General features: G+C 32.6%; 1 protein-coding gene across 12 annotated transcripts in view; it reads right to left on the bottom strand.

Annotated features, from left to right (window-relative positions):
- CNKSR2 (connector enhancer of kinase suppressor of Ras 2) overlaps positions 1-22,686 on the bottom strand; it is a 290,055-nt gene that overhangs the window by 209,090 nt on the left and 58,279 nt on the right. For all 12 annotated transcript variants that reach the window (XM_073013842.1, XM_037986403.2, XM_073013844.1 and 9 more), the window contains exons 2-4: positions 22,347-22,510; positions 16,089-16,291; positions 12,679-12,766 (exon numbers count right to left, since the gene is read on the bottom strand). In XM_073013842.1, the coding sequence (XP_072869943.1) occupies positions 12,679-12,766; positions 16,089-16,291; positions 22,347-22,510 (455 nt within the window). The remainder of the gene's footprint in view (positions 1-12,678; positions 12,767-16,088; positions 16,292-22,346; positions 22,511-22,686) is intronic.

The following is a 22,686-nucleotide window of genomic DNA, read 5'->3' on the forward strand; positions in this document are numbered from 1 at the left end:
CTGAAGTTGGAAGAATTCTATTGGGCAAAATAAATATATGGAAAGGCTTTGGATATGGTTTGGACTTGTGTCACCACCCAAATCTCATGTCAAATTGTGAACCCCAATGTTGGAGGAGGTGCCTGGTGGAATGTGATTAAATCATGGAGGTGGATTTCCCCCTTGCTGTTCTTGTGATAGTGAGTGAGTTCTCATGAGATCTGGTTATTGAAATGTATGTAGTACCTCCCCTTGCTCTGTCTTTGTCCTTCTCTGGAAATGTAAGATGTGTCTGCTTCCTTTTCACTTTCTGCCATGATTGTAAGTTTCCTGAGGCCTCCCAGCCATGCTTCCTATACAGCCTGCAGAACTTTGAGTCAATTAAACCTCTTTTCTTTATAAATTACCCAGTGTCAGGTAGCTCTTTAAAGCTATGCGAGAACGGACTAATACAGCTTTAGAGACTGAAAATTTTAAAAACTTAAAAGGCACTATGGCTGAGGCATACAGAGCAACAAGGGCTTGAGATATGAAAGAGAAACATTGAGAGATGAATGGAAGAGGGAAAACTTTGGAAATCTAATAATGTGTTGCCTTGAAAGTCAGTTAAAGAATATGAGTTTTATCCTGAGGCTAATAAGCAAGCCATCAAGGAGTTTCAAGCAGGATCTGATATGACTACTATATCAAACTTCTGAACCACTTTAATTATCCTATCATAATCCCACATCCTTCTGTTTAAACTTCATGATGTTTCATTGTTGACTAAAATTGAGAAGTAAAATATATTGTTTCTGCATATATGTATAGCAAAGTATATAAATATCAACTAAAAGGATACATGCCAATGCTCAAGCATGCCTCTGAGGAAGGGGCCTGAGCAGAAATACAAACAACTTTATAAAAAAGTTCTGATGCAAATATGACCAAATCTTAATATTTATCAATTTGAAGTGTTGGTCCATGTGTGCTTGTTACATTATTCTCCATTTCTTTCTGTCATTTAATTTTTTCCAAATTATAAAATAAAAGAGGAAGATATTACTACTCACATTTTCCAGGACAGTATATAGAAATAGCTCTGGAGGAGTGTGGCCTGAGAACCACTATGGGTAATTCAAAAAGGGCAACAGAAACCATATATTGCACAAACTGACTTTGGTAACATTGGTTGTCTCTTGTTGACTAGTGGTTACACATCATTAATTTAAAATTACGGAAATTATTATTATTACAGAAATGTAGTTCAAAAGCCTTAAATTTTTTTAACACAAGGGGTCTGTAAAATAAAATAAAATAAAACAAAATAATCATGCTCATAAAATGGCTGAGAACTACTTTGTTCTTCTGTCAGTGAACATGGCCAATTCTTCCACATCTTGCATAATATACCTCTACAAAATCTATTCCAGTTCTCTCACACAAGGTCATCTAAAGTTAGCTCCAACTATTCTAGTCTTGCACTTCACAATGAAAAACTAATGCTCCAATAATTGAATGAGTGCGTAAAATAATTTTTTAGCATATAGAGACGTGAGGGTATAGGCAAAAGAAAGGCTAATTGTTTATTCCGCATTCATATGGGTCTTTAACAAATCAAAAAAATCAAAATTTCAAGACTGAAATAAAAATGTCAAGGTTATCAACGATTAGAAAATTCATTTAGAGTAGGCCAGGCACGGTGGCTCACGCCTGTAATCCCAGTACTTTTGGGAGGCCTAGGCAGGCAGATCATGAGGTCAGGAGTTCGAGACCAGCCTGGTCAACATGGTGAAACTCCATCTCTACTAAAAATACAAAAATAATTAGCCAGGCGTGGTGACACACTCCTGTAATCCCAGCTACTTGGGAGGCTGAGGCAGGAGAATTGCTTGAACCTGGGAGGTGAAGGCTGCAGTGAGCCGAAATCACGCCACTGCACTCCAGTCTGGGTGACAGAGTGAAACTCCATCTTGGGGAAAATAAATGAATTCATTCATTCATTTATTAAATTGAGATTGTAATCCCTGTAACTTTAATAGCTGTCTTGTAACTTTAATAGCTGTGTTTTGACAGGTGGAAGAGGCAGTGAGTTAATTCCCTTTATGAACTAAGTTTGTTTATTTTGCGTGTCTTGAGACAAGGCCTAAATGGTTTTGAATGGTCTACCAGATAACTCTACTAGCTTTACATATTTTATGTTTTCATCAGTTATTTATTTGCTAGTTTTATAGTCTTTCCCATTATATTGTTAACATTTTCAAAGAAGGAATCCTATATTCAACTTGTCTCTTTACTTTCTCAAGGTTCTCTGTACTCTATAAATATAATCTTAATTTATCTGTTATCAATATTTTATTGCATTGATTCTCTAATTTCACTTTCCATAATAAACATTACACATTTCTTTTACATATGAGGTATTAAAATGCAACTCATAAAGCCATATTGTTGAAAATAAAATCTCTAATTGCAAAGTACGGTACACTTAATTTCTTCACACTTCTATTTTATACAAAAATTGACTGAGTTTCACAGTTTTTAAAACATTTTACATGTGAGTTTGGTTTTAAACTTTAATCTGCATGCTCTCAGAAGATATATTTAACAAAAATAGTTGAGCTTTTACTGCAAGATTTGTATTATAGAAAAGATATCAAGAACTTTATAGTCATAGAATGAGGCTAACATTTCCTTGTAATAGAAAGTCTCTCTAGCTTCCAGATATTCAAGTTGCTTATGATAATGACCACCTACTATATCACAAGGAAAGGAAACTCTATAGGGTCTAAGCAATGGGAGGCATTTTTTCCCTTGTAACAAACTCAAACAAAGGGTGCAAAGCAAAACTAAAATCAAATACTATCATAAACAAAAATATAAACATTCCTTAATTCAAGATTATTCACTTGGCTGTCAGAAAATAGGGATGGTATGGTATATAATTTCTAGTATTAGTTTAAAAAATTCCTCAGGCCCTATACGTTTGTCTCTTTTATCTATTTTGATTGCATTTTCTTGCAAAAAAAAAGGGAATAATTTCTTTTCAGTAATTGTGTGCAGTATTTGAAAAAGCACCAGTTATATTCAGGTATGCAAAAAATAGTTTCAGATCATTGATGATGACAAGATATAAAAATCCTAATAAATACTAAATTGTCCAAGTAATAGTCCTATCTTAAATCTAGGCTTAATTTGGTACACCTTGAAAAGAGATATGCCATACAATCCATATCCATTTAAGTTTCCAAGTACTAATGCTGAGTAGTGGGTGATTATTAACCAGAATTTTGTGCTTGGACAAAACCCAACAGGTCATTTATTGCCCCCCACTCAAACCTACTAGTCATATTCCAGCAGATTCTACTTAAAATACTGACTTATCCTCTCTCTCTGTGACACACACACACATACACACACACACACACACAGTACAAACACACTTCAATATTGAGGAGAGAGGGGTTACATTCAAATAAAAATATTGTTGTCCTCAAAATTCTAGTATAATGCTATACCAGAATTCTTCATAGATTGATTGTTGTGGCAGACTGTATTATGATTTCCAAACATACACTGCCATTTTTTAAACGGAAAAGTAAACTTCCTTGAGCCACTGAAGTCAGTCATGGCTATGTGACTTGTTTTGACCAATGAATTCTAAGTAGATGTGCTAGGTCTCATTTTCACGCAGAAGCTTTAAGAGCCAGTGCATGGTTCACCATGTTCTCTTTTTCCTCTGCCATGATGACCAGCAATGTTCTAGAAGAGACTACTCTATCAGCCTGGGCTTTGAAGTGAATAGAGTAAAGTTATAGCAACCCAGGATGCACATGGAGCATGGGCATTTGATATGAGCATTATTGAAAGCCACTAATATTTTCAGGTTGTTTGTCACTGCAGCATAATCTAGTTTACCTTGACTGATACAACTCTGCACCAATAGAAGGGAAACATAAGACAGACGTGCATATGAAGACCTAACCAAGGCAGATTTTAATGCAATAACCATTTCATTAATTTTCCAGGCTGTATCTCTTCCTTTCACGGGATATGAGTTATTTTTTAGCGGTGCTATGTAAAGCCTCACATATTGTTACCCACAATCAACCTCAGGTCACATTCTGCTACCTTCTTGCAAATCTAGTCTTTTCCAATCTGTTTTTTTTTGTTTGTTTGTTTGTTTTGTTTCGTGTTTTTTTTTTTTTGTTTTTTTGAGATAGAGTCTCATTCTGTTGTCCAGGCTGGAATGCAGTGGTGTGATCTCAGCTCACTCCAACCTCTGCCTCCTGGGTTCAAGTGACTCTCCTGCCTCAGCCTACCGAGTAGTTGGGATTACAGTCATGCACCACCATGCCTGGCTAATTTTCGTATTTTTAGTAGAGACAAGGTTTCACTGTGTTGGCCAGGCTGATCTTGACTCCTGACCTCAGGTGATCTGCCCACTCTGGCCTCCCAAAGTGCTCGGATTACAGGTATGAGCCATCGCTTCTGGCGCAATCTGGTTTTAACAGATAAATTTTGACTCATTTTATAAGTTTGATTTGTGCTCACTTATCCTAATTACTTGATTCTGACCAGTTCTTCAACCTGCTGCTGTCATTTACAATTTCAATCCATTATTACTTGTGTTAGGGCCTAATTTTATTTGAATTACCTATCTGATGTTGGTGGTCATTCTGACCCCACCTAAGCAGACTGGGATGTTAAAAACTACTTATTCAGCAGAAGTGAAATACCTTAATAAATCAGTGCTTATAACTATTAGGTTGGTGCAAAAGTAATCGTGATTTTTGCCATTAAAAGTAATAATAATATTATGACATATAACAAAAGCAGTAATTCAGAGCATAGGAAGATAATGAAAGTACAAGACCTAATAAGCATTAAAAGTAATGGCGAAAACTGCGATTACTTTTGCACCAATCTAATAGTAACTATAATCTCTTTGGTTTGCTGCTTTCATCTTATGTAGGTATGAAAATCTATGTCATGCAATTCATGAAAGGTAAAATATGATATAATAAGTGCTTACAACGTTACTAATGATTATTATTGCTTCTTGTTTTACTAACTTTAGTGCCTTCCCTTGGCTACTACCTCCACACCAGTTTCTAGCACTGGTTCTCCCTTTCTTATTACAAGTGTGCAATAACCACTTTTTAATTAATAACTTACATTTGATGTTTCAAAGAACAAGCCTAATCCTTTTGGATATGTATTTACTACAGAGGGACTATAACCCACTAGTAACTACAGTTATAAATTGAAAACTAACCAGACTCCTTTATAAAAGTATAGGCTCTGGGCTGTTATCACCTATAAATAAATGAACCTCCTGATCCATACTTCTCAATAATTTAGCCGGTGGTAAAGTCTAAAGAATCTGCATTTTTAGTACGTCTCCTCAGATGAATCATGGTCCATGGAAACATGGTCCAGTGTTTCCTTCGGGAAACACTGTTCTTAATTACATGCATTTTTTCCCACCTCATATTTGCCTCCTTCTAAAGTATGAGTACAGCACAATTGTTATTAACTTTGGCTTCATATTTGAACCACTTGAGGCATCACTTCAAAAATACTGATGCCAAACCCCACCACAAAGAGTCTAATTTAATGGGTCCTAGATGGGGTTCAGGCATCAGTGCTTCGAAACAGCTCTTTACTTGATTCTAAACTCATAAAGTGTCTAAATTTCCGTAATCATTTTTGGTGAACTTTTAAGGGAAAAATAATTATATCATTCTTTCAACAAACACTTATTTGCCAGGCACTGGAGACACAGAAGTGCGTGGGGCCTACTCCTGCTTCCAAGTCTGTCACAGCAAATCTTTTCTTAAATGAACTATTACTGTTGGCTTGGTTCTTTAAAAAGAATAGTCACAGTACATCACAAATGGTAGCATATCAGGGACTCTCCTCTGAAGTTTATTTTATCACTCATGAGGGTCAAAAATAGCCTAACCCACCTTTCTACATCTGTATCCCTATATGTAATATAGGAATAAGGGTAAAAGTTACCACTTCTTAGGGTCTTTGTGAGAAAACTATAAAAGCCTCTTCAAAGGTGAACTGCATAATAGGACTCAAATACAGTAATTCAGAGAGTAGAAAGATAATGAAAGTACAAGACATAATAAGAAATAAAATTTTGAGAACATGATATTCACAACTGTAAAGATGAGCATGTGCAAACTGTGTATTCTAGTAATTACACTCCTAGGTATATACTTAAATGTAGGTATATACCCAAATGTCCATGATCAGAAGAATGGATAATCATATTGGGGTATCCACATAATGCACAGAATTCAATATTATATGCAGTGAAAATGAATGAACTACAGCTACAGAAGAAAACATACATGAATTCAGAAATACATCAATTAAAAAAGTAAGAAACAGAGTGACAGCATTGTTACAAGCTCAAAGACAAGCATAATCAAATGATACATTTAGATAAGTATATTAAACTATTTTAAGAAAATAAAAAATGATAAACACCTTGAGGAGGTAAGCTGATGAAATGGGGGAGGAGCTCAAAAGTAACTGAAACAATACTGGTAATGCTGTAGTTATTAAATTACAGGGCAGATTCATGAGTATTTATTATTATTCTTCATAACATACATATATGCATTCTTTTGCATGTAAGTTTCATAAATTTCAAAATGTAATACAGTAAAGAAAGAAGATATCTGAGAAATAGGATCTACCATTTGCTAGCTAAAAGGAATTGATGAGTTTAGTACACCCTCATCTATTCTCCTTCTGAGATTATTGATGGTGATAGTATCTTTAAAAGTGCTTTGGCAGAGTGACTCTGATAACATGCAATATAGTCTTGGTTTATAAAAGAATAAACCTATGAAAACAATCTATTTCAGCATCCACATTAATATGATACACAGTAAGTCTTTAAGTTTTTGCTCACAAGCCAGGCCAGTATCAGAAAGCTGCAAGAATAGTAAATTATTATGCCCCACTTTTCTAAAGAGTCCTTTGCTAAGTATTAGTACGCAATGATTTAATCACTCTTATCTCTTCATTCTGAGCCTTCAGAAATATGCAGCTGCCAATAATTAGGTGTATTTAACATCATGAATAAGAATTTCTTGTATGTGTATTTGTATCTATCTTGATAATACTCTCATACATACACCTTTGAAAAGATACAAGTGCACACATATAATATACCTTCAGCTTTGAAAACTATATATTTTTAGTTTTACATTTTTTTCAGAAAAAAGTCTTCAAGTTATCTGGGTATTATCTCTGATATTTTTATATCTAACTTCTAACTTACTATACTAGCATTATACGGAAAATTTGAAAAGATGTTGCTTCTTTATAATTAAAGTAAAATGCTGAAGAAAAATTAAAGGATAAAGTATAATTGCAGTCAATTAAAAGTATTATTTGTTTAAACAGAAAGGAAATGAAAACATACTGTTGGTAGGAATGTAAATTAGTAGAGCCATTATGGAAAACAGAATGTATATTTCACAAAAATAGAACAATCATATGATCCAGCAATCCCACTACTAGGTATTTATCCAATGGAAAGCAAATCGGTATGTCCAAGAGATATCAGCATCTCTATGTTTATTACAGCACTATTCACAACAGCCAAGATAAGGAATCCACCTAAATGTTAATCAACAGATGAATGGATGAAGAAAATCTGGTATATATATGCAATGGAATACTATTCAGCCATAAAAAGAATTAAATCCTATAATTCACAGCAACATGGATGAGTCTAAAGGACATTATGTTAAGTGAAATAAGTCAGGCACAGAAAGATAAATATTACATGTTTTCACTCATATGCAAAAGCTAAAAAAATTGAGCTCATAGAAGTAGAGAGTAGACCGTGATTATTAGATGTTGGGAAGGGTAGGAGAGAGGAGGGGATAGGGAGAGATAAGTTAATAGATACAAAATTACAGCTAGATGGGAGGAACAAATTCTAGTGTTCTATAGCACTGTAGAACGAATATAGTTACCAATAATTTATTGTATATTTTCAAAAAGCTGGAAAAGAGGATTTTGAATGTTCCCACCCTAAAGAAGTGATAAATATTTGAGATGATGGATAGGCTAACTACCCTGATTTGATCATTACAGATTGTATACATGTACTGAAATATGACTCTGTACTCCATAAATATATACAATTATGTGTCAACTAAAAATAAAAGAAAAAAGTGAAAAAACAGAATCACCTTTTATATTGCCTTCATTGAGTATGCTAATATAATCCACATTGTTTTAAAAATGCATATAAAGCTTGTCCTGTTTTTTGGTCTGAAATGTCCCAGTTTCAGTCTCAAGAGCCCCAGTAAAATTTTCAGGTCACCTAGAATGTCTGATTCAGGAAGGTTTAAACACTAACTCTGAGTACATAGTAAAAATAGTATTTAAAGTTGTGTTTTAAACATCTGTAAGACCATCCTGGACAGGCTTTTCATATGCTTTCAACACTTACCGTATTAATGATAGAATATATACCTTGCCTACTCCAGCATAATTTATATCCCCATTTTACACCTTTACGTGTATCTACTACTTGAACTTGAATGTGTGAATAGAGATGATATATCCCTGGGTAATCAAAATTAATTTCTGCATTACATTTGAACATGAATGTTTAAACATATCTTGCAGAAAATGAAGCACAGTAATGAATTTGCATTAAAATCTAAAGAACATTCTGAATTATACCAAAATCCTTTTTTTAAAAAAAATCTCTCATTTTAGAAATGAGATCTTTCTTCATTGCCACTCAATACCAAAAGTAAGCAGAGCATCACTCCTTGAAATTTTCTGTGGAGCAAGAAACTAGCTGAGTTTAGCATTTCCAAAGGCTCCTTTGTTACATAAAATAACTTGAGTGGCCATTTATTAAGCTCCCACTATATGCCAGATGGTGGGCTAAATCAGTTTCAAATATTTACAACAGTTCAACAATAATCTAAAAATGGTAGGGATCCACTTTTACAGAAAAAGAAAAATAATATCAGAGATATGAAGTAATTTGGCCAAGTTTATACTGTTTGTTGAAAAGCAAAGCCAGGATGATGAACTTGGATCTACTTCATATCAAAGCCCACTACACTGTTTTGTCATAAATTATGAAAGTTAATTATATGAAATGTCAACTAAGAAGGTAAATGAAGTACTATTCATACACATGAATGTAATTAAGTAAAATATAATATATATAAAATCAATAAAACTGCAAGCTAAATTTCCTTGAATAAATCCTTAATGAAACTAACAGTTACTTCTGGGCTATTCATTTTAACAAAATTTTGTAATCTTTCTAAACAGTATTTACAAATTTGTGCTCTAAGCATTTAAAACACAAATCCCAGATCAATAAGTCCTAAAAACTCTTATTTTCTCAAGTATTTACCTTGAGCAATTAACAACTTGATTAAGATAAAATAGATAAAATGGTTAAATTACATTTGAGCAGGAATATATTTTAAAAGGGCTATATACTCAATATGTTCATTTATATCTTTATTTTAAGATGCAGATTTAGAGGATGTTTCATAAATTGTTTACTTTTATTTTCTATATTTAAAATATTATAAAGGTAACACAAGTGAATAGAAAGCACATACACATAATTTAAAGGAGGCTGTCCATCAAAAATAAACATTTTAATACTGATCTTCAAAGAATATTTTTCCATTTAATTGAATAAAGGTTTAGAAAATAAAATACATCTGACAGGTAAATATGGAACAAAGTAAAACAAAAGAACTGACAGAAAGTCAGAATAACAACTTAAGTAAAGACATTTATTACAGGAAAGACCAAAGCAACAGCACTAATTGTTTCTGCATAATTCAGATTGGATTATTGTAAATATTCTTACTTATAGTTTTTTGTAAAATGTTTTTAACACTATTCAGACAACCAGTGATAACCAATAACATGGAAAATGGATCTAAGAAGGTTAGAAATGAACAGACCCATAAGCAAGCAGAAAAAGATTTTTAATAAATACAGTTTAGAGAGGACCAGTTCAGGTAAAAAGCATATTGTCAAAACTTGAGTATTAAGAAGACTCTGTATTTAACATTTCAAAATCTGATTTAAAATGTTCTTCAACATGTTTGAATTTTTCCCTCAGCACCTAATTCAGATTTCACCGTAAATGCAGCTCATGAAAACTAACACCAAACGGAGAAAAAAATCTCTGACATTTATTTTTCAAAACAAAGTTCCTGTTTCACTTCCTTTTATCAAGTCTCTTTATTCCTTACCCATTTATTGTAAATAATATTACTTTCATCTTTGTTTTTCACTTTACATTCATCAGTTATTTTTATTTTATTTTACTTTTTCAACTTTTATTTTAGGTTCAGGGGTACATGTGCAGGTTTGTTATATAAGTAAATTGGGTATCATGGGGTTTGCTGTATAGATTTCATCACCTACGTAATGAGCATAGTACCCGAAAGGTAGTTTTTCAATCCCCACCCTCCTCCCACCCTCCACCCTCGAGTAGACCCCAGTACCTGTTGTTCCCTTGTGTCCATGTGTACTCAATGTTTAGCTCCCACTTACAAGTGAGAAGATAATGGTATTTGGTTTTCTGTCCCTGTGTTAAGTTTGCTTAGGATAATGACCTCCAGCTCCATCCGTGTTGCTGCAAAGGACATGATCTCATTCTTTTTTAGGGTTGCACAGTATTCCATGGTGTATATATACATTTTCTTTATCTAGTCTACTATTGATGGGCATTTAGGTTGATTCCAAGTCTTAACTATTTTAAAATAAATCTCATTTGATTCTTACAAAAACTTTGAGGTAGATGTGATTACTTTTGTTTACAGAGGGTGAAAGCAATGACACAGTTTGTCCAATGTGGAATCATCACGAAACAACAGGGCTGAGTCTCAAATCCTCCAAGATTACCACCATGACCTATGTATTTTAAACTTCAACAAAGTTTCATCTTGCAAACCAACACTTTTGTGCTTATTTCTTAACTAGTGACAATCTAATTCACCATTTTTGTGTTTGAAGTAGAGAACATAAAAATGGTACAGTAGAATAATTTTAGGTTAAGTTGATATCCATTAAGGAAGGCATCACGACAATTATTTCAATGCTGACAAGTAGCGTGTGGGTACCTGTCTCATTGTTCTGATTCAGTTGCTGACAGTGTTCTAAATGAAGCTTCAGTTCTTTGTGAGAATTCTATTTAAGATTTTAAAACCAGTTTCTCTTTTTTTTCCAAAAGTGTCGTTATAACCAATCTTATGTGACGAAAGTGTTGGGGAGGGGAGGAGAAATCTCTTTAAAAGGCTTCAAATACAATGATCCAAACCCATCACAACTGGGAATAAGTAAAATAAATATAGTAGATTAAACAAATTCCTGCAAATGGAGGTTTTCAAAAGAAACTGACATTAACTTTCTCCAATTTTAGTATTATTTTAAATATAAGCGGCTAATATCAAGAAGCACTTTCCTTTTACTTCATAGTACCACCACTTTGTGTTAGAAAGGGGAAAAAAGCCATTTGTGATAGTTTATTTTTAGATATTGATTATCTCATCTTGCTGCAAAGGGAATAAAAATAATTAAAGCTGAGTGAAAAATAATTTGAAGCACAGCATATTTCAAAGCATAACCATCATCATAACTGTTCAGATGAGATTTCTTGAAAGCCTGGTAATAAATGCATGCCCTAGATTTTTTTTAAAGTCTACACCTTGCTTATTCAAATTGGCCTCTTTTACTGGCAGCTTAAGTTTAATTCCTGTCTTCAGACACTTCATACAATTCCAATCAAATGCAGTGATTAGTATGTATATAATGGCTGAATTAGATGATTAGATGAACATTAACTGTAAGCTAGGTAATTTATTTTAAAGTAAAATTTAAGTATTCGTCTAAGCTGTGTTCCTTTGGCAAACTTAAAGAGGTATTTCTTCAATGTACTTAACACTCTTTTGTTTTTTTGATAACTCAAATTCATTTTAGAAAATAAAAATTCATTTGGAAAATATAGAAAAGTAGAGTCTAAATAAAATCACCCATAGCTTCGCCATAAAGAAATAAACACTTAACTATTTTATTTCATTATTTTACCTATTAATCCTTATTCTTCTTGCTACTACAGGTAGCAAGAGACCACAGAGTCCAGAAAAACTTGCTACTGAAAAGAGATATCATCACATCACAGTAGAAAAAGAACAGATTATTTAAGAGATAATTTACAACCACTGATATATCATGCCTATAATTACATTTCCTCTAAAAGATATGTTTGGGTATGTTCTAGTCAATTCAACCAAGTCTCTTCCATTTCTCCTTGCCTTATACCAGACTTAATTCAAACATTTATATTAGCTGCTGGACCCTGAAGGCATCTGGTGTGGGGATCCCTGGCTTAGATAATATTCGAAGTGGAAAATCAGTTCAGGTAATTAGATCATTGTTAAAAGCTATTAGACACATTTGTTTGTATGTGTACAGGTCAGGTACCTTTTATATCTTCTGGTAAGTTAACTGAGCTATATGCATAGTTTCCCAATAAATAATTACACATTTCATTTCTTTAGAACGATTGTCTTTGAGAAACTTCTAAACCAGTATCTTACAAACTCTTGGTACACAGGATACTTCCCATTGTTGGAATATGAAGTTGCTAATAAATTAACAGAAGGAAAGTTTGTCAGCTAATACCTGTTGCACAATTGTTGTTAACTCCAGGCAGAGTTGTATGACATTATTTCTTGTAACTGAATAGTCTGTCACAGCAGCAAATGGTGACCTAAAAAGGGAAAAGGAAAATTGTGATTACTAGTAACAGCTTTTGAAAAGTCCCAAAATATAGTAGCCTAAAATGAGTTTTTCAATAATATGAAATAAGTTGTTCTGAAATTTGCATACTGACAAAAATATTCAGGACTTATTTCAAGGAAAGTTTTGAAAGAAATGATTGGAAGAACATTAAATTCAGGAAATATAATGTTTGCTTTCTACCAAATTTCTCTCTTTTTAAAGTTCTTAATTATTTAGAAGTTCTTTGGTTCTTACAAGGTATTTTCACTATATCTAAAACAAGTAGCGTGTGTTCATTAGTTTCCTTAATGAAACTAAAAGTTACTTCTGGGCTATTCATTTTAACAAAATTTTGTAATCTTTCTAAACAGTATTTACAAATTTGTGCTCTAAGCATTTAAAACACAAATCCCAGATCAATAAGTCCTAAAAACTCTTATTTTCTCAAGTATTTACCTTGAGCAATTAACAACTTGCCACAGAAAACTGCAAGAAATATAAGGTGTCAAAAACAGTAGGATGTAGGTTAAAAATAGACAAGTAAACCATGCATTGAAAATAAACAGTAAAGCTACCAACTGTGATTCACCTCTGAGACTATTCCTCTGGGAAAGTCTGGTGTTTCACTGAAATCAATATTTTAAATTGGAGAAAAGAAACAGAATTGTGTTAACCTTAGATTTTATCTTATTTAGGAAATGTAAGGAGCTGGTCTTTGAAAGTATATCTCACTTAAATGGAAGCTCCATTGATATTATTTTCCTAGCACACTATTATGCCTTAAACACTTAAAGGTTTTTCAATGATATAAAAAAAAAATCTCATTGATCCCTTTAAAACAGAATAATCTTGAAAGGTATTTTAGAAACAATTAGAATTAAATATTAATGTTAAAAATGAGATAAAACAGTAAACTTTTACCATAAACAGCAAAATAAACCTTTTCTATTAATGAAGTTCTATGTAGCAATTTCAGATACTGAGGCCCAAAACAGAAAAGCGGTAGTCTTATTTAGCTTTTGAAGATAAATAGCAAAATGTAAATAAAGGTTTATATGCCACATCCCTTCCTCAAAATTCTCAAGAATTAGTCAGCATTCAAAACAAGGTGTAGCATGACAAAGGAACATGAACGAAAAAATAACAGGACTTCAGTGTCAGACAAAAATTGATTCAAAGTATAACTTTCATACTAGATGAATGACTTTAGGCAAGTTATTTCACATTTCATATGTAAAATGGAGATAACGATATCTGCTTTGTGAGAATTCAATGAGCCGAGAGTATACATATGTATGTATAAAGCATCTAGTTCAGCATCTAGAATAAAATTAAATTTTGTACCTATTTTTTATTTTTCTTTCTCCTCTTTCAAGTGACATAAAATAAAAACTGTAATAAACCCAAATCATATTGCTGTGGATGCACATTTTCTCCAAAATGTAATAAAAATTTTGTAATGCCATAAAACTTATAGCTGTTTAAAAATGAAAACAGCTGCTTAACATGAAATTAATCCTATTTAACAGGCAAAATTTTTATTCTTCAACTAAAGTACTGTATATCGAAGGAATAAACTAAAGTTAAAGATCAAATGCTTGGCAGTATTCATTTGCAGGGTTCATTTTAAGTCCCCCAAATTAAAGCAAATCTGCACTGACACACTGTGTGTGTGTTTATGTGTTTTTGTAGGTGTGTATGCACATATGTGTTTTGTAGGTGATTTGGCACTTACCAAAAGCATTTTATTACATAATGAAAGTAATGCCACCATAAAAAAATTGGTACAATAAAATCTCAAGGACTACTATAGTGTGGGAAATGTGTGATTTTATAAATAGCCATATCTGTCATCAAGAAGTAAAAACATTCTCTATTCACTCTAACAATTTATCCATCTAACAAATACTAGGGTAAAAAATATATAAATGAATTTACTAAATGAAAATATCAAGGCTGGGCAAATTTATAATTATAGGGAAAATGAGAGTAAAAGAAGATATAATTATAATCAAGGATGTGTTCTTTAAGCCTTCTGATTACTGTGAAGTCTACCAAAACAAACATATTAATAGTATTTAAGGACTAAGCCATATTTTACTTAGTGACCATTCATAACTTTTGGAATGTATATATTTAAAATTCAATTAATTTAAACACTTGATAATGTGGTTTAGACAATTATGAAAATTACATTTTAATAATGTTATAATGCAAAAGAAACATGCAGTCCATTAATTATCAAAAAGCTAGTAATATATAGTTTAGTGTTTCATATTTGGATTTAGTATCATCACTTTATATTATGTATAAGTATATATAAAATTAAGGAAAATTATCTCAATTTTCACCTTAAAAATGCAAAAGCTTTACTTTTAATATAAGGCCTCATGTTTCTAAAATGCCAAAATGTAATACTGGTGTATGTATATGTGTGTGTGTGTGTGTGTGTGTGTAGGAACACATATGGATATCCTACTGACATTTATTCAAGAAAGAATTCTGATAATGTATATTATCAGAGTTTCTTATGAGAGACAAAGAGCATTTTTAAAATTTGATTATTTAGCCATTAAACATAGTACATACCCCTTACCAAAAATTCCAAAACTGAAAGAAGAGAAATTTAGTTTTTTAATAAACAGTTGCAATGTGTCTTAACATTATAATGTTTAACCACATACAGTATACAATGTAAATCTAACCTTTCCATTTCATATTACAAGACTTTTATACTATTTTACATGTTCCAAAACAAATGAAAGTCACCTAAACTTAAAAAAGTCTAAAAGTGTGTTTATGATATCCAAAATAGTACAATGTAATTAATAACAGAGAACGAATGAAGTGAGGCCAAGGAGACACACAAGGCATGCTAGGAAGGTGTCAGTGTCTAATTACCTATTTAAAACAGTTTATGGCATCCCCATGGTCATTTCCTTAAGTACAACCAATTAATATGTATAAAGAACATCAGGATACAAAGCAGTAGTATAATAAACAAAAATTTATAAATTTTATTATGACAGCCAAATAATGATTTTGCTTATAAAGCAGTAAGGTATTTTACAGTTGTCGGACTAATTATTGATTGGCTACTTAGTTGGATATCAAATTTTATAAAGGATTAATATCTGTTTGATACCCCTATATTGTGGGGTACTAAATCTAAATGTCTAAATCATCATTAGACATTTATTAATTGGTACTCCTCTGCCTGTCCAATCCTTTCACAAGAAAATGCAAAATAATGTTATATTCAAACTGGTGTCTGAGGAGAGGACACTTATGAAACATGTGGAAGACTTTACCTGTCCAACCATGCAAGCAGACTCTTGGCTGCTCCAATCAGATCCACAACTGAGGTCAGAAAGTCGTTTGGCAATTTTCGGCTGGTCCTCCCATCATAATGGCCACTCCTTCTCCTTCCTGTTATAAAATTCTGTAGATTTTTGGCAGATGCATTCAACTTGTGAGAAAGGGTTTTTAGATTTTCTGTTTCCAAGCCATAATTCTGAATTATAAAAAAGAGAGAGAAAATACTTAAAGTCAATTTTATTCATTCATGAAAATATTTACTGAATACTTTATTATGCACAGGCAATGGGGTAGCATTAGAGTTACAAATGAATTAGATAGGATTCCTGACCTAGTAGAGTCCACAGTTAAGTGACTATTTGGGGAGATGTCATATAAAGAAATTATAATAAAATGTGTTAAGTACTAACATGAATAAAGAAAGTTAAGGGCATTGTATCTTAGAACTATGCTACCCAAGATAGCAAGATTGTAAGAAATAATAAATTTGTTTTTTAAAACCAAAACCTAAGTTTATTTACTTGTGAAATTAATTATTATCAACAATTATTTTTGAGTATATATTCAATTAACAATACGCATGGTCAGGAATGTAGGTACTAGGAATAATTCTGCTTCCCCTAAGTTAGGAAAACAAACACAACCAACAATAACAAAATGAAAAAGCAAGAAATAAATCAGATTAAAAAATATACGTACTCTATATAATGATGCATAAAAAGTTTATTTTATAATATGACATCAGGAAAAACTGCTTCCTCAGGGGAACTAATACACATTCTCCTTTTTGTAATACAAATTATGAAACTAAAATTGTTTTTGTTTTTGTCCTGGCTATATTAGCTCACAACTAAACATGAAGCACACCAAAAGCAATCATAGTGACTTTTTGGTAAGTGTATTTGTTTTCTTCTTTTCTTTGTTCTCACATTTCAACTAATGTTTGTTAATTCATCCTAAATATCTTGTCTATTATACCTTATTGCAGAAAGGGGTTATATGAATAAGTATAATAAGCCTTTTTACTATCTTCAAATAGAAAAAGATTGTAGGATCCCTTCAAACTTTGGGGAAAGTTTTCATAAGTTACAATTAAAATGTAAAGCAGCTAACTGTGAGTTGCAAAACACCCCTTAAAAAGGCTGGTTAATATTATCCAAGGATAATCCTGATTAAATCACTTAGCAGCATGCACATTACGGTTGTGTGTAAAGTTAAAATTATTACCACCTTACTGAAAATGGCAAAACCCAAAGAATGTAAGAATTTGCTTGGGCCTGGGAGGCTAAGTTTGACTTACCTTTTCACAGTTGGGGAAACTGAGGTATGGGAAGATTTCTTTTTTTTTTTCCTTAAAAAACTCAGTACAAACTAGACAGAGATCAGAATGGAACTACAAGTCACCAGGACATCTGTGAGTGGATATGTCTACCACATTCCTTAGCATCAATATTCTACTCCTACTCTCAGAAACATGGTAACAATAATTAAATCAAAGTGTAAGATGAAGAGTGAAAAAGGAAATTAAGTCATACAATAAATTAAGCTATATTATTAAGTCAACAACCACTGGGTACCTACTTTGTACAACATTTAGGTGTCTTTTTTCCTATGGCAATTTAAGACAAGAGAAAACTTAGTGGAGACAAAATGAGGGGAGAGGAAGGTTCTGATGTCTAAACATTAAATACCAAGTTATGTATGTTACCACTACAGATTTAATGGTGATAAAAGTCTGCTTGTCTTTTGCTTAGAATTTACATATTTATTAAAAGAACACTTTCTTCTAAAGTTATAAATTTTTCTAAAATAACATAGTATTAATATGTTAAATATTCACTGCTTAATTTGAACTGTAATATTCTTCTCTCAAGTTAAAAGATTTGGCTTGTGCAAATAAAACAACATTCTATTCAAATTATATTGCATCTGAGAATGAATCATTTGTGAAATGTGGGAGAGTTTGTTCAGCTGGTCACTATAGAATGAAAGAAATCCTCTCATGTTTATAAAAGATGCTCTCTAATGACTAGATAAGAACAATTTATAACTATACAAACTAACTGTAAATGATACTTCTTCTGTAAATGTAATTGTAAATGAAAATACTGAAAAGTATTTTTAGAAGTTTTCCCTGTGTTAAAGCATTTTTCTAAAGTAAAAAATGATGGCATTTTTCATTTTTGTGTATAAATGATTTTAATAAGAAAACATTTGTCTGCCAACAAAATATAGTAATCTCTTAGAGAAGTTCAAATTATAACAATTAGAGAGAAGCCTACTCAACCAACCTGGTAACTGATATTTCACTCTGTAGCCATTAGCTTTCAGAAAAGATTATTTTAAATTATTTCTCTCTATGTAACACTAGCATCTCAAATGATTTATTAGGAAAGGTAAAATAATATTAGTCTTCTTATAAATAAAAATCCAAAGGCAAAGTAAAAATATTTCAGAGTCTTCAAAATTTAAGAAACTAAAATTATTATTTTTCATATGACTCAATAATTAGGGAAATAATAATCATCCAGACAAAACCTGGAAGGATACTCTCAGAAGGTCTAACTTGGAAACCTCCTAAAAATACATTATGCAGAATAGAGGTGAAAAATGTGGAGGACAGAGAAATGTAGAGGCAAAAAGAATCTTTAAAAGATATGTAGCAGAGGATGGGGAAGGACATTCTTAAAACTTGTTCTAGTTAATGAACGTAACTACACTAATAATCCAAAAACATGTTTAAAAAATTTAGAAGAGTATAATAGGTTAGAAGCTCATCTGTATGTAAACAGATTTATGTGCTACTATTTTAACAAAAAAGATTAGCTGATCTCTGAAGTTAATTTTTTAATTTTTAAAATTTATTTTATTTCACTTTATTTTTTGATACAAGGTCTCGCTCTGTCACTCAGGCTGGAGTGCAATGGCATTATCACAGCTCACTGCAGCCTGAACTTCCTGAGCTCAAGCGATCATTCTACCTTAGCCTTCTGAGTACCTGGTACTACAGGTGTATGCCAGTACTTTAAATTTTTTGTAGAGATGTGGTCTTGCTACATTGCCCAGGCTGGTCTTGAACTCCTAGACTTAAGTGATCTGCCCTCCTCAGGCTTCCAAAGTGCTGGGATTACAGGCATGCCACCATGCCCAGCCTCAAGTTAATTTTTATCATTACAATTCTCAATTACTACCAATACAGATACCTTCTGGCAATTTCTTTCATGTAAGTGGATGGTTTGTTGTGACTTGGTAAGTCACCAGTACATCACACACTGTTACCTACCATTTAAAGAATCGACAAATAAATCAAGCACCTTTCCCTTTAGGCCAGGGGTACGGAGGGCACTGCATCAACTTTTTAAAAATGCAGGTTTATTCACTACAGATTTGCTTTTTATTGGATATGCATAGCAAAACTTGGTATTACTATTAGTATAAAAAGGACTACCTCAAGAAAACAAAAACTTAGACATGAAATGTACTTAGCTGCTGTGTTTGTCGTATATGTTACTTATTCGTTCATATACTTGGCCATTACCATGTGCCAGAACCAGTAGCGACTTAGAACTGATCGAACACAGCCATTTAAGTCTTAATGAATTTGTGCTAAGTTCATATCAGCCTTCTCTTTCAATCATATGCATGCAAAAGCATTTGAAAGAAATAAACATACGCATTTAACATTTTAGAAAAAGTAATGTCAGCTATATCCTCACCAGTGGCAAAATTTCACTAACCACTTAACTAGAAATACTTAATATTGGCACCACATATTTTACAATGTCAATGCCATTTTATTCAGAGTTCTTTTTTTTTATGGCTGCATAGTATTCCATGGTGCATATGTGCTACATTTTCTTTATTATTATTATTATTATTATTATACTTCAAGTTCTAGGGTACATGTGCATAATGTGCAGGTTTGTAGAGTTCTTAATTTAAATGCATCGTGTAGCAGGTTTTTAGCTTTATAATACATTGCTTTATAAATATGAGTGAGTCTTAAAAGGCTTGCTTTAATGAATTTTTTTGGAAAATAAATTACTTTAAGATGAATGAACCAAGCAATTATGTTGCAAAGAAACAAATCCCAGCAATTGCAAACATCAAATCTTTCATGCAAAATGCCTGAAATTATAAGTACATGAAAAATGAAATGAAAACTGTTCTTACCCTGTCATAAATGATTTATTTACAGTTTCTAATAAAAAGTGTATTGTCAGAACACAAATCAAGGCCCATACATTAAGCTATATATATATATTTTATTTATGTTTTTACTCTTTCAGTTAATATTCTTTGCTCTCTATTGAAGCATACTAAATGATAGCTTAATAGCTTGAAATATTATTACACCTCCAAATCATGAACAGCTTACTTCTTTCTAGAATGACATGATGCAAACAATATATCTGATGCTTAATAAATATATGTTGCATGAATAAGTAAGTGACTAAATAAACCTTTGATTCTCATCAACTGCCATAAACATTTATGCACATAAGGAATAACTTCAAGACAAGGTAGATGAAAATACAGTATAGCTTAAAGAAACAAAAGGAATCTGCTAATTTTTCTATGTCTTCCTTATATGAGGAACAGAAACCTCAAAGTCAAAGGCTGTGTAGGCAAGAGAAAAATTACGGTTCTTTGAAGAAAGACAAGAGAGTTTAATTCAGTAAGATAACATTAATTTAACATCTTTTATGAGCTTAGCACTGGGCAGAAAGCTAAATAAAAAATATGAACTAAACAAAGGTGTCTTCCTTTGAGGAGTCCAACATGAATTAAAGGATAAAAGAACCTAAGCAAAGAATTGTAATGTGATACAAGGTGTAAGGTGTTACCTTTTTTTTCTCATCATTTCCCATTCTGCACAAACTAAATGACAATTCTCAATTTTCTCTGAATATTCCATATTCTTTCACAATTCTGTTTTTACACATGATATTTCTTCTGCCTAGATAACTTTTCTCCAACTTTTTGTCTGGCAAACATCTAATCATCTTGTAAGACCAAATGCATACGTTACCTACACTTTCTGAATCCCTCAGAAGAGTTCATTTCCTTCTACACTCCCCTGGAATTTTCTTTAAATCTATGTTGTCTTCTAATGGCTATTGTCTTTCTTAATGGACTGTATATATTTTAGGAGTACAGACTGTGTCTTTTTCATCTTTGCATTCCCAGTGATAGCACTGTTTGAGCAGGAATATGTAATTGTTGAAAAAGAAAAGAATACAGTAGACATAAGGAAAATGTAGAATGGCCAGTGAAGATCAGAGAGACAAGACTTAGCAGGGTAAACCAAAATTCGAAGAGCAGTTGGGGACAGAGGGGAAGGAGGTAAAGATACAGTCCCAATAGTACAATTTCCTGGACTAGTCAACTCAGCTTGTTGATAAGGAATCTCACCTCCTGATTTCATAATGGTATGTAGAAGAAAATCAGAATTCACGACCCAGAAATTTGCTTTATATTCCCCAGAAAGTATCTGTTGCATAAACTGAAATGTATCTGTACTTCTGACTTGTTGATGTATATCCATTACATTAGGAAGGGGTAAGAAGGAAGTTTAACATTTGACTTCTTTGGGGACTGCAACTAAGGAACTGCTCAATAAACAGAAAAAAAAAGTTGATGTTTAAATTTATTTTCCACGTTAACTTCCAGAAGAGCTCAATCACATAATGAAGCATCCAAATGACATGACTTTAAACCTGGTGCTTAAACCCAGAACTGTACAGGGATTAAAGCTCAGCATCTGAAAGGATTCAACACAGCTACATGGTTCAAACTTAGAAGTGGTCTAGACATCTATTTCTGATGCCATGCTTTTAAGTAGGTTTAGGTCAGCAGAGCCTTGTTCATAGGTCAAACTTCAAATGTCTAGACTGTATGTATATAACACTGTCAACCATCAATATTCTTTCCTTTCTCAAAGTGTGAGAGCCTAGCACATGAGTGGTTCATCTATGAAGAGTCCTGTTTATGAGACATACACTCTGGACTTAAGGTTTTGATATACCCAACTCTTACTGTTATAAAAGATGTTACAAACAGGGAACGGTTATTTGGCACTAACATAATAAAAATTTAAGGAAGGAAGAAAATATCAGGTCCAGTTGGTTGAGAATCAGGGTTTTTTTCTTCTATTTGCATTTCAATTATCAAAAGAAGAGAAGAAAAAAGGGAAAAGCAACAAAAGAAGAAAAGGGAAGTTTCCCTCTTCACCAGTTTTATGTCCTTACCAATGCACACAGAAGGTCAACTGCTTCCAAGATCAGTTCCTGATGACCAATGCGGCTGACCCCCAGATCTTCTAGCTCCTGATGTGTAATGCGCAGCAGCTGGTCCCCACTGATCTTCTCCCTCTCAAAGTTCTTAATATACTGCTGCAAACAGTCATCAAGACCTACAAAATAAAAGTATGAAAGACCACAATGAAAACATGGTCAAACCAAACAAACGTGAAGGGTGGGAGAAGCAAGCATTAGTGCTACCATGTCACAAATTAAGTCCATTTTAACTCTGAACTAGCCAAATCCTTCACCCTTTCTTAACCTACATATGGGCTATGGTGAAAAAGAA

The sequence above is a fragment of the Chlorocebus sabaeus genome, chromosome X (genome assembly GCF_047675955.1).
Source record: "Chlorocebus sabaeus isolate Y175 chromosome X, mChlSab1.0.hap1, whole genome shotgun sequence".
Taxonomy (NCBI): Eukaryota; Metazoa; Chordata; class Mammalia; order Primates; family Cercopithecidae; genus Chlorocebus; species Chlorocebus sabaeus.